Raw genomic sequence first — 13,547 nt, forward strand, 5'->3', positions numbered from 1 at the left:
ATACATATTTACATCTATGTATATATACATATGTGTGTATACATATATACTTCTATGTATATATACATATATACATATATACACTTATGTATATATACATATGTGTGTGTATATATGTATATATATATATATATATATATATATACACACATAGAGGTATATATGTATGTCAAAGTTACATAAGCCAGGTATTGATTTCATTACTTGATTGATTACTCAATTGATTTCATTACTTGTTGAACAATATGCATTTTTGCACAATTCCATCCCCTTTGGAAAGCAGCATTTATTTCCATATAACACAGTAAAATATACCAATATTAGGTATTGATCTCATTGTCTGGGTGCTGTCCCTGACCATTTTATCTTAAGCATCTATCACTGGAGCCATCTATCAATTTCTACCCCTGGATTTTTAGGTGATTAATTGTAGATAAGAGTTTCATTGACTTTTCTGAAAGGGCTGGATGAAATCTCAATCCTCGGGTCTCAGGTTTGCTACCATGAGACCCTTGTGTCCAGCACCTTTAAATATTATTATATGCACTATGTTATTTGTGGTATGTTTTCTCTTTTCATCATTCACGAGATTTGATCTCTGGGCCTGGGCTCTGTCCCTCAGCTCTTCAGCTCAAGGCTAATGCTCTACTACTGGACCCACAGCACCACTTCCAGCTTCTTCTGTTTATGTGGTGCTGAGCAACCTAACCCAGGGAGTCATGCATGTAAGGCAAGCACTCTCCACTGAGCCACCTTTCCAGCCCCTACAGTAGCATTTTCAAAGGAATATATTAGGCCTTATATATTTGTTTGTTGCACTGATTCAACAAACCATAGAACCCAAAGACTTGACAAAGTATGGTACCTATAGTAAACGTGCAGCCTTTGAAAAAACCATCATTATCCAATGAACAATGCATTGTAACAACTATTTAGTAGGATTTAAATTGGAATAGGTATCAGAGGTGATTTACGGTGTATATAATATTCCCTGGAAATTATATGAGAGGTGATATGCACTGTGTAGAACGATGTGTGCAGGTTACATGAAAGCAAACTAAGAAATACACATCAGATGAGACGAACATAATAAATAGCAAAGTAATCACTAAAATGAAACCATGTTAATATTGTAATATAAAAATATTAAATATATCAGGTACTGTCTGATTTGAACAGAAGAAAACATACTCAAAAAACTCAATAAGCCAGAAAGACATACATTAATTATTGAGAAATAAAAGTAAATCAGTATAAACATACCATAAGCAACAATCAATACTGAAAAATACAAGTAGTCATAATAGGAAAGGAAAAGAACCTCAGCACAAATTGTGTTACCACAGATACAGAGCATTCATAATAACAGGCAAATTATAAATCTGTATAACAAAAGTTCTATTCTGAAAAGTAAAGTCTACAATGACATGATTAAAAGGCCAAAGAATGATAATTTCTTTAATCTATCATTATGATGGGAGAAGTAATACTCCTCTTAATGACTGAGTAACTAGACAAAAGGTCACTAGAAACACATGGATGGCATTATCCTTACAAAATGCTGTTTATAAAGCACTATGCTCTTATATTTACCAAGACAGACACACTGAGAATAGATCTGAAGACAAATTGTCTTGAAATCAGTATGACAAATAAATCTATGATATAAGTACAATGAAATCCAACAATATGTTGCTAATAATCTAACAGTAAAACAAACAGAAGGAAACTAGAATGAATATGTAAAAACATATTTATGCTCTCATTGTGATTTATTCAATATTAAAGGGAGCTACTTTCTTATTTCACTTGTGAAATAAAAACAATTGCTTTCAATTATGTATGGTGTTTTCACGTGTGTATCTTCTGGTGTGTATGGCAGAGCCATAAAATGTGAGGGAAATAGGGTGATGAAAGTAAAATATACAATACAAGAGTAGAGATAGGAGGGAGAGATTGGGAGAGACTGAAGGCATGGAAGACACTGTATGAAAGGAAGGGTATTTTTTACCTCACCGATATCATTATATCTCTCTATACATCACCTCCACAATAACATTAAATTACATTAATTATAAAAAAATACCTCCAGCATAAATGATTTGCTTAGTGAAGAAACATACTGCAGTTAGAACAGTTACAATTGTTAGAAACACAATACAACACTTAATTTGAAAGATAAACTATTTCAGTTTATGTTGAATATTAATTCTACATAAACCAGTAACAATAAACTTTCATTGTAGTATCCAATTAAGTGTTAATGTTAAATGTTGAGGTAAGAAAAATCAAGGCAAGAACTTCTTGCTCAAGACTGTCATTTTAGCCTAGCTACTATGGAGGAAACTGAGGTCTGGAAGCCAGCCTGGATAGACAACTCAAACTAAGCAGCTAATGAACAGGTTAGAGGTATGGCTCAAGTGATAGTGCCAACAGTGAGTGAGGAAGGTGACTGACTGTGAGACCTGCAATTCAAGCTCCAATAGTAGCTCAAGAAACCCATGAAGTATGTGTATTACATGTGTTTCTAAGTTAGAAACCTAACTGTAGTGATACTAGCAAGTCTTCATCTCAGATATAAAGGGAAAAGAAGATGAGTGGAGAAGGTGGGGAAGGGAAGCAAAAGGTTAGGGAAAAGAAGGAAGAAGAAAGAACAAGAGAGTAGTGGAGAGGAGGGGAACAGAGGGAAAGGAAAAGAAGAGAATAAGAGAGAAGGGGAGGAATACTTCATGACATCAGATTTGATAGTAACTGGTCTGGGAAGATTGCTCAGTGGTAGAGTGCTTGCTTAGCATGCATGAGGCCCTGTGTTTGAATCCTCAGCACCACATAAGCAAAAATGTTTGAAGTGTTCCTTTGGTTCAATTTTTAATGTACTCACCTTCAGTACATTAAAAAAAAAAGTACTTGCAGACAGTAAACTGATTGATTCTGGCATCATCTTCCCCTGCTCTAATATATATACTGCAATAAAATAACAGAATTTAAAGACAGATATACTTTATAATGTATGAATTAAATTGATTTGTCAAATTTTACTCATTACTTTCCCAGTTACTCCCAAATATCATGTATGAAATTTTAAGAAGTTTTTGGTTATTTGTGTCTGAAATTTGCCTTTCCTTATAAAGTTTTTCCCTCATTTTGTTGTTGGTCCTGTGGCTTGAACTCAGAGCTTGGGCACTGTCTGTGAGCATTTGCTGTGCTGTACTTGCCTTTCTTTTACTAATTGCTTCAGGAGACTAGTGAAAAGTTTCCTCCCAGGAGTTTCTTAGAAAATGGTACTCTTCCTCCAAGACTCTTCAAAAAAAATGGTTGTCTAGGTAGATCAGGATGAATGTGGGAGGAGGTAGAGTTCAGCGCAGGTCTATGTTCATGTGAAGCTTGATTATTTGCTGCAAACCAGTGTGTTTTTACTTTTCTGTTTTGTATATCCTATTTTGTTTTGATTTTCAACCTCTTCTCTTACCCTAGAAGTTCCTGTCAGCAAGTCTAGGTCACATATCTAGGGGAACTAAGACTTGTTTTCCCAGACTGCATCCATTACACTGTGCAATAAATCTTTTGCCTCCCTACCTCATATAAGACATGCTAAGCTTGTCTCTTAAGGGTTTGTTGTGATTGTTGATGATCCTTTCCCCACATTATGATTGGGAAGGATTGTGTAGGAAATTTTCATGCCTGTTATTCAGTCCTCCAATGCAAGGTTTTTCCATCCCTCTTTTAGTGGACTTTAGCTATTCCTCATGAAAATGGAGATCCTGAGGCACATTTGGATGGATAGACGGCAACATAGGAGCACCTATAAAATATGAAGGAAGAATAATTCTTCCTTTCTGTAAAAGTTGAAAATAAGTTCCTGAGAGGGAAGGACATAAGGATCAGGTAAAAATGGGTGCTTCCTAGACTAGCTGTGTCCCATAGTTGTCATTGTTCTTGGTTACATTTTTCAAACATTCATTTCTAAGTATTATGTTTATTGTACTAGTATAAATAGAATTTACTTCCTACATTATTTTTGAATTGTTCATTGCTCACAGATGTAAGTCTCATTATTATACAAATATTATATCCTATTACTTCATTGATCACAGTTATAGACTTTTGCAGATCCTGAAGTAGAAGGTACAAGTATGGTAAGGTATTCGGGGATAGATTATGGGTCTGACTTCCTCTGGAGGAAAAGGTGAACCAATGGAAAAAGATGGATTTATGCATAACACTTGTAGAATTCCTTTGGCAGGAGATGTGGTGCATCCCTCTTGGGTTCCACTATGCCCAGTGATTCCCATGATTGCGATGATCCATCGCCCTGGAGGGTCAGTGTATTTCACATCTTGTCCACTGTTCTGGTGGTAGGAGTCTCCCAGTATGTAAGGCAGGACTGGTCTCAGAGGAGTGTTGTGATTAGTGGTACCTTGCTGGCTCCCATGTTTGTCAGTTTGTGTGGACAAGCTCACCCTGACATCTTGAGCCTGGCTGCTGCCATGAGGCCTATTTGAACCAATGCCTCTCACCATCCCATACCTCTGTTTCAGAGACCTGTCCTGTTTCATGGTTTTGTATCATTTACTGTGCAAGCTTGTGTTATGTATCCATACATGCTAGTAGTTGGGCTGGGTATGGTTTTCATGGGTGAGGTTGTGTTTCTTGCCTCTTGCAGGAACAATTGTGTTCTCACTAACTGCATGAGTAATCCTAGCTTACTATGCAATCCCCTTAACTTACATTGCATGTTCAGTTCATAGAACCATGGTATAATAAGTTTGGGTCTCGGTTTGCTTTTGAGGTTCAGAGGACTCTTAGCCATTGCTGCAGATTTTTGGGAATATTGGTTGCCCTCATTATTGTTACCCTGACTCTTGTTGCTAGCACTACTGCTTCTCCTGTGATCCTTGTAGAAACCATATATACAGCAAAACATGTTAATGCTTTAGTTTGAAATGTTTCTGGACCCTTGATATTCAGCTGGGAGTAGATAAAATGATCGTGATATGTTTTATGATTTGGAAACAGCAATGATGTATGTTGATAATCACATAGACCTGCTAAAGAGACAGTTAAAAATGATGTGTCATGCTAATTGTCTGTACATCTGTGTTATCCTTCTTAAATATGATGGAAATATGACTTGTACCAATATCCAGTGACATATTTGAGGAACCTTGCCCTCTGATCATTTAAGCTTAGGCATTATGCAGCTTCAGGGTCAGATATCTGGTATTGGTCACTGCACCACGCAGGCTTAGCTGTATCACTTCTCAATTACCTTCAGGAATTCACCTGGGGAATTAGCACTCTTTTTGCTATTTCTTAGGCATTTTCCTGTTTATTGTTTTGGTATTTCTTTTTTCTTCCATTCTTCCTGAGATGTATGATCTGCTGATTTTCCAGGTTCAGGCTGATAAACACTTGCTCAATTTACAAAATGAAAAAGGGGGAAGTGGTGCAGACCCTGAGGTGCCAGGAGCTGGCACGGTGTGAGCAAAAGATCCACAACCATGGACTCCAACCTTCAGGGCTATAAGTACTTGCCCTTTTTGTAGGAGGGAGTGTTCCTTTTAGCTTCTAGGCCTGGAGGCTTACCTCTAGGTGTTTGTTGGACAAAGGTTGAAATAGAATGAGGAAGGATGCATATGGTCTGCACTTGTTGGCACAGTGAGTCCTTCAAAAATGTGATGCAAGCACTGGACAGATCTAGAAAGTATCTATAGCTAAGGTTATTGCTGGAATAAAGAGAGATTCGTCATTAGCCTTCTCTCAGTCTGTTCCATTATCATCCCATTGCCCTTCCAGAGCACTGTTGGTGTTGTGGCTGTCCTGAAACAGTGGTAGAGTGCTTACTTAACCTGCATGAAGCCCTGGTTCAAGTCCTCAGTACCACATACATAGAAAAAGCCAAATGTCGAATTGTGGCTCCAGGAGTAGGGTGCAAGTTTTGAGCAAAACTTTAGGGACAGTGTCCATGCACTGAGTTCAAGCCCCAAGGCTGGGACATAAAAGAAAAGAAATGCAAGCTGGGTGCTGGTACATCATGTCTTTAATCCTAGCTATTCAAAAGGCTGAAACTTGAGGATTGCAGTCCAAAGTCAGCCTGGCCAGCATTGTCTGTGAGACAATTATCTCCAATAAAAATGAGAAAACCAGAATTGGTGCTTTAGCTCACAATGTAGACCACTTCACTTGAGCTGAAGAGTTAAGGGATGGTTCCTAGGCTCAGAGTTCAAGTGGCATGACCCAAAACAAAACAAAACAAAACAAAAGGATAAAAGAATAAAGAAATTCATCACAAATATAGGCTTGAACAATGAAAACTATATTTCAGAGATGGGAAGGTAGTTCAGTGGTAGAGTGCTTGCCTTGCATGCATGAGGCCCTGGGTTCGATTCCTCAGCCCCACATAAGCAGAATAAGCCAGAAGTGGCACTGTGGCTTAAGTGGTAGAGCACTAGCCTTGAACAGAAGAGCCGAGGAACAGTACCTAGGCCCAGACTTCAGGACCCATGACTACCCAAAAAAAAAACAAAAGAGGGCTCAGAAGGTGGCTCAGTGGTAGAGCGCTTGCCTTGCATGCATGAGGTCCTGGGTTTGTTTCTTCAGCACCACATAAACTAAAATAATAAAGCCAGAAGAGGCTCTGTGGCTCAAGTGGTGGAGCGCCAGGCTTGAGCTGAAGAGCTGAGGGACAGAGTTCAGTTCCAGAGTTCAGGCCCCATGACTGAAACCCCCAACAAAAAAAAAAAAAAAAGAAAAAGAAAAGAAAACTACATTTCACAGGTACTCTTGGGAGCACCCCAGTTTTTACCTGATCCTTATCTGTTTGTGTCTCAGGAATTTAGTTTTAGGGAGGATTTTTTTTTTTGTTCCTGGGCCTAGAACTCTGGGCCTGAGCACTTGTCCCTCAACTTTTCAGCTCAAGGTGAGCGCTCTACCACTTGAGCCACAGCCCCATTTCCCAGGAATTTAGTTTTAAAGAAGGAAATTATTTTTTCTTTATATTGTTAGAGGTGCTTTTAAGTTGAAGTCTATACATTCAAATATGCTCTTTGATTCCCATTTTCATGAGGAATAGTTCTGGTCCACAATAGAGACATGGAGAACCCATACACTGGAGAACTAAAATCAAACGTGAAAGTTTCCAATCCAGTCTTTCCCAATTATTTTTTATGGAAGGGATTACAAAAAAATCACAATAAACACCTAAGAGACAAGTGTAAGTTCTCTGATAAGAGAGAGGGAGACTGTTGTAGACCCTGGGGTGCCTGCCAGGAGCAGACAAAATGTGAGCAAAGGCTTCAGTGCCATTGACTCCCACCCTCAGTACTGCAAGTCCTGGTCCTTTCTTGGTTTGAGGAAGTGTGTGTTCTAGCTTTTGGCCTGGGGCTTTAACTGACAGGAGGCTTGGGTGAAATAGAATGAGGAAAGGTGTGTGCTGTTTGCACTTTTGGGCACAGTGGGTCTAGACCAATATTACACAAGCATTTGAGAAATATAGCAGAATTGTGCCATCAGCCATCTCTCTGTTTCCTTAATTATCATCCCATTGGCCCTCAGAGCCTTGCTTGTGCTCTGATGGGATTATGGCAGGAGACAAAGTTTTACTGCATACTTTAATCGTTAAGGTCTGAGAAGACAAGTCTGAGGTCCCCTAGATATGTAGCCTAAAGCTACTGAGAGGAACTGTTAGGATCAGAGAAGAGGTAAGAATTCTAAAGAGATTTTCACATGCAAAATGAAAAGACAAAAGCAGACTGGTTTGCAAGTGATTAAGCTTCACATCAACATAGCCTAGCCTAAACTTCACTCTTCTATCTCTCCTGCATTCATCTCTGACCCCCCTAACCACTATCTCTTTGAAGGGAAATGGAGGTGATGTGCCTGGTTCATAAGAATCCCTGTTTGGGAAATTTTCACAAGTTACATGAAGAAATTATTAAAGGAAATGAAAATAGAGCATAGCAAATGCTCACAGACAGTACCCAAGCTCTGAGTTCAAGCCACAGGACCAACAACAAAACAAAACATAAAATCCTTAAATGAAATACAAAATTCAGAAAAAAACAAAAACTCATTAGATTTAATAGATAGAATTGGGGAGTTTCTGGAAAATTAATTGTTAGATTTTGTGACATCCAAATCACCAGAAGTATTATGCTGCATATTTACATAACAATCTCACTATTTTATGCCAGTGTATACATTACCGCAATGGGATGTGACCCAGGTATAAGTTTAGTGGTTGTGAATACCTTTGTAAAGTAAGAGGGGATGTATTAAAAAATTTAAGACAAAACAGAAATATAATTTACATTCAGCAGAAGGCAGACATTGAATAAACAGAAAGGTATAAGCAACGCAGTCACATAACCTCAATTTCATTATTAGAACTAAGAATCGAAAAGCCAAAATATCCAATTCTACCCATATATATCCATTTTCTGCGTGGTTTTAGGTATTTCAAGAGGAAACAGTGGTTTTCAAGAAGAAACTGAGCTTAACTCCCACAGCAGGGAGAGAAAAGTCCCTATGCACACAAGCACACTTGTTCCCAGGTATGTAGGAGGGTGGCACCGAGCATTGTGGGAATTGTAGTCTCCTTGGAGGATATTTTCTTTGAAAGTCCTGGGTTGTTTTTGTTTTTTGGAGGGTGGAGGTGGGGCAGAAGATGCTTTTGCGCATGTGTCTCCCCGCCCACCATGGGTGTTTTAAATCTGCATCTTCTGGATTCTTTTCCTTTGCCTTGCTGCTGGAAGTGCACAGAAATACAGTTTTGCCTTCCATAGGTGTTAGCCATGAGCCCTGGGCCCAGCTCTGTGCAGTGGAGCTTGGGATCTGTAACTTGAAGGAATCTCAGGCTTTGGAACTGAGGCAGGTAGGAATTGTGTGATTGCTGCAGGAGTCTCCCCTCCATGGGTTTCTGTTTGTTTTTCTGTTTCTGTTTGTTTGGTGGGGGGTGAACTCTGGGCCTGAAAGCAGCATTCCTGAGCTCCTCAGCTCAGAGGGAGAGCTTGATACTTGAACCAAAGTGCCTACTTTCCTCTCCATGCTTTTCTCCAGTATGGAGTTGATAATTTGCTCAAGGTTCAAATGTCTGAGAGCAAGCTGGGTGATTGTCCAGACCAGGAGAGCCCAAAAATTGTGCACTTGTACTCCAAGACCAAGGGATTCTTCTATTAACCCATATGACTTTATTTGCTTTGCCTACGTGAAAGAGGAGTACAGGAAGAATTCTAGTGAAATTGTGAGGTGTATGCCTGCCTAGAGTCCTCTTACATTGAAGTTGTATTTGGGGCTTCTGTGATTTTTCTCCTAGAGATATTTTAATCTATTTGGCTTGAGTTTTTAATCTCCTGGCTTGAGTTCACACGTGTTTGTATTCAACACTGTTTCTAGAGACAGTTGTACACTGGATATTCGAGTAGTGAGTGCTGGTCCTGTACTATTAGGAATGAAGCTTAGCAATGTTTGAAGCAGAGCACCCTATGAATAGGAATCTCTATCCTAAATGAACAGACCTTGTCAATTCTGAGAAGCCCTAAAGGAAAGAAGCAGAAAAGCAAGGAAGGGGAAGATGTAGCTAGCTTCCTTTGCCTTATGCAAAAATTGTTGCTACTTCCCTGAGCACCAGATTCACGTGGTAGTCTTTCCTACACCACTCTCAATCACTTTTTGTTGTTGCAAGATTAAACTAATTTCTAGGAGGCATGATGAGCTGGATTGAGGAATAAGCCAGAGCATAGTTATGAGAGGGTACCTGAGGCTGTGGTTTGGGATGGTGGGGTAATTGTTATGACTGAAAGTATCTATTCATGTAGTAATCCCTAATCCTGTTTTTGCTAATTTATTCAGCCTGTTAACACTGTGATTTTTAGTATGTAATCATGCAAACTTACATTAAATGTGCCATCTATGGATTTGCTAGTGCTAGCTCTAATTGGTTGGTTGTGCTTGGTTGTACAGAAAGTGTTGGTCTGGGACATGTGGCCTAAAAAGAAAATTCACAGAAGAAAACTTGAGGTAATATGTCTTACTCAAGGTTGTATGCTTTGTAGGTGTTACTTATCTTCAGGTGTGTCATGCCTATATCGATTATTTTATGTTGTATCTTTAGGATGGCCAAGGTTCTTCGCATGACTGTTTAGGGAAATGAACCTTAGGGACTTCTCAAATCTGGGTTACCTCATCTTTTCTCATGTCCCTTTGGCCAAAGCATTTTAAATGGCAAATTGCTAATCATTGCATATGTGTGCAATGGGTAGAGTGAAATGTGCGATTTGATACCCATTATTGAAATAGTATAACATAAGAAATATACTCTATAAACATTTTTATCTCTAACTTTGGGTGAAAATTACTGAGTTACATCATACATGTTATCCACGGTGTTTAAATACGTAAATGAATGAGGTAGAACACAAAATACAATGGATGCCTAGGATACTTTTGTATTAAAAAGGCAGTTCATGGGCTTGAAAGGTGGCTCAGTGGTAGAGTGCTTGCCTTGCCTGTATGATGTCCTGGGTTCGATTCCTCAGCACCACATAAGCAGAAACTGCTGGAAGTGCTGCTGTGGCTCAAGTGGTAGAGCACTAGCCTTGAGCTGAAGAGCTGAGGGACAGCGCCCAGGCCCAGAGTTGCGGCACCTTGTCTGGCAAAAAAAAAAAAAGTAAAAAAAACCAGTTCATACATCCTGAAGTATATTCAGTAATAAAAACGTTTAGTGGAAATATATGTTTTTGCTTTCAATTATTCAATATTTTCAGTGGGAACATTCATTTTTTGAATTTAGTGTGTACTTAAACAAAGAAATTAGTTGCTTTAATAATATCTAACAGGAAATTGACTGGATTTGTGTTTATTGGACAATTTAATGCGCTGCCTGAGAAATTAAAGTTTCTTTGCTTATAAGAAGGCTTTACGTTTTCAGGAAAAAATAAATAAAAAATTTTTAAAAAGTTTATGGTTTTGCATCCCATGTATCATGTTTGCAAGAGGAAATTCTGGGCCCCAAATCTCACAGATTCATTTCTGAATGCATCATTTCCCTTAAATCCCAGCCATGTTTCCAGAATCTTCTGCTCATTGTCAGCAGCAAGACAGAATGAATGGATCTCTGGTGAGTTGTTTTATTATTTTTCATTTGTTTTCCATTCCATTATATGAACCTAAAGATGTCCAAGAATTAAAAACAATACCAACCACACAGATTCAGCCTCAGGAGCATATTCATAAATCAGATAAAGAAGGCTTGTAAATTAGCAGATAAAGACTGCTTGTAGGTTTAGCAGATTGAATGGTTATATTCTAAGTTGAATTCAGATTGGCTTCAGAATGTCTAGGTTTCATCTTGTCATAAAATGTAGTCATACCTGTTATTTGATGTAATGACACCAAGCAGGTTACTTCTCATGGAAGGTGAAGGATAGATTGCCACCAGATCACTTCCTCATGAGTAACATTAAACTATCTCAATGAAATTTTCTTGGAATTGCTGAAATAGTGTGGTCATACATACCTTCATGTGTTCTTAAGGAATGATTAACCTATATGTACTTAAATTACTCTCCATATATAGTTCTTGGACTGCTTCATGGTCTTGGTCTTACTTGAAACTTCGCCTGTATTTGTTGCTAAGCTTTATGGTCTTTCTACAAATTCCTGTTTGTTTTCTAAAGTATTCTCACGAGATTTCTTTCCTCTATTTTCTCTCTCTATTTTTGATTTTCTACTCGCTAGTGTTGGTTATTTTTCTCTTTCTCTCTCTTAGTATCTATCTTTCTATCATTTTTTTCTTTTTTCATTCCCTCTTTCCTCCATATGTGTCTCAGATTTTCTTAGTGATCAGCTTTAAGTTGCTGCCATGGCTCTTAGGATTGACATTTTTTTTCCTGTAGTATAGGAATATTATTGCCTAGAGAGTTCTACAGGATTCAAGATACAAAGAAAATTAGAGAAACACAAAAACACAAACAGATAGACGTACGGGAAACCAGGGTTCCAAAAGCTCTCTGGCACTTTGTCCCTGTGCGCCAGAAAGCTAGCATAGTTCCTTGAGTGCACACTGGGAAGATTACCATTGATAACATGCAAAAATGAATTATCTATACTAATAGTACAATCAGAGTCACAACAGGTTGTGAGGAAAACATGTTTTCTTATTCTCCTGAAACAGTAGACTGTCGCCCAGAGGAAATGCAGACATGGAGTTCACATTACCTAGCCTTCAAGGTGAACAGCAGTTCAGTTTCAGATGCTATCTTTCCAACAGTAAGGAAAGGCCTGCACTCCAGTCTCTTAACCCTCTCCAGATTTCTCTTTTAAGCTTTCTGCAGCCAGCTCTCAGTGCTCTCAGTTCTGTCAGGCTGGAATTCCAACCTCTCAAACCTTTTCCCCTTCAGCTCAACTTCAGAGTTCCATTCAGAAAAGTACATCTTTCCCCCAATTGATAAACTACAAGGAAATTTGATTTCACCTGATTCTGTTATCTTTGGTCTAACTTCATTTGTCGTGGTATTCAGTTTTGTTTTTCCATACCACTACTTTTAAATATTTCACTCACTGTCAGTATAAGATAGGTAATTTTGATAAAAAAAAAATACAGTGACGAAATTTTCCCTATTAGAAATATCATTGTTTGCAAAATCCCACATATGTTTGCTTAGGAATTGATTTTGATCTCTGAGGAATTTCGCTATTAACTAACACAAGGGAAAATGTATCCTTAGGGCTCTACTGGCGAAATGACTGAGGAATATGTAACACATTTGAGCATTTGGTCATATTTATCATTTTTGTCATCTTGAGTGTTCCTTGAGCCTATATTAATTTGCCTCCACCTTCCATGAAGACCTATTAAAATGAAAATCTTCTCAAGGAACATTTTATTCTCCTCCCACCTATATTTTGTATTGTAGAATGTAGAGAAAGTTTACAAAACGTCATGATAGCAGTCCTTTTTTACATAGGAAGGAAATATCAGGGAATCTATGACCACACTTCAATATTTAGTATTTAAACCAATCATGGTGAACCTAGGATATTTTTATGTGGGAACTAAATCAAGTCTTATAAGGGCTCAATAAATCATTAGCTACTTTCTGGAGTACTGTTACTGTTTTTTAATATTCATGTGGACACTGCTTTTCCTTGATCTAGTAATGTTGTAGGTTCTGTATCCCATGTGATATCCTGAATGTGTTCTGCTTGCTTATGAGAGTACTTGTTAATAGAAGGTCTAAATAGGATTTATGGTGAAGCAGTATATGTAAAGGCAGAAAAAATATTTGTTTAATTCATTTTTATGCTGATATGTACTAACATTTTATCAAAAATAATAATATAATTTTTTAGACACCACCTTAGACTTAATGTCACTATGCCAGATTATTGTCTCCTTAGAGTTTTTATCTTGTCTCTATTGCTAGCAGCAGAAATGTGTTTGCATGCATTAGGGAATCTGTAACTTTTTATTGGTCTTGGGGTTTGAATTCTAGACCTGGTTGTTGTCCCTCAGTTCTTCAGGTCAAGGTGAGTGCTCTACCACTTGA

The 13,547-nt window shown here is 38.1% G+C and overlaps 1 protein-coding gene across 1 annotated transcript in view; it reads left to right on the plus strand.

Moving 5' to 3' along the window:
- Positions 1–13,547, plus strand: part of LOC138806655 (zinc finger protein 585A-like) — a 166,546-nt gene that overhangs the window by 127,192 nt on the left and 25,807 nt on the right. Inside the window, exon 17 of the mRNA XM_069992076.1 lies at positions 11,058–11,116. Within this exon, the coding sequence (XP_069848177.1) occupies positions 11,058–11,116 (59 nt within the window). The remainder of the gene's footprint in view (positions 1–11,057; positions 11,117–13,547) is intronic.

The sequence above is a fragment of the Dipodomys merriami genome, unplaced genomic scaffold (genome assembly GCF_024711535.1).
Source record: "Dipodomys merriami isolate MVZ:Mamm:240054 unplaced genomic scaffold, mDipMer1.0.p SCAF_403, whole genome shotgun sequence".
Classification (NCBI taxonomy): Eukaryota; Metazoa; Chordata; class Mammalia; order Rodentia; family Heteromyidae; genus Dipodomys; species Dipodomys merriami.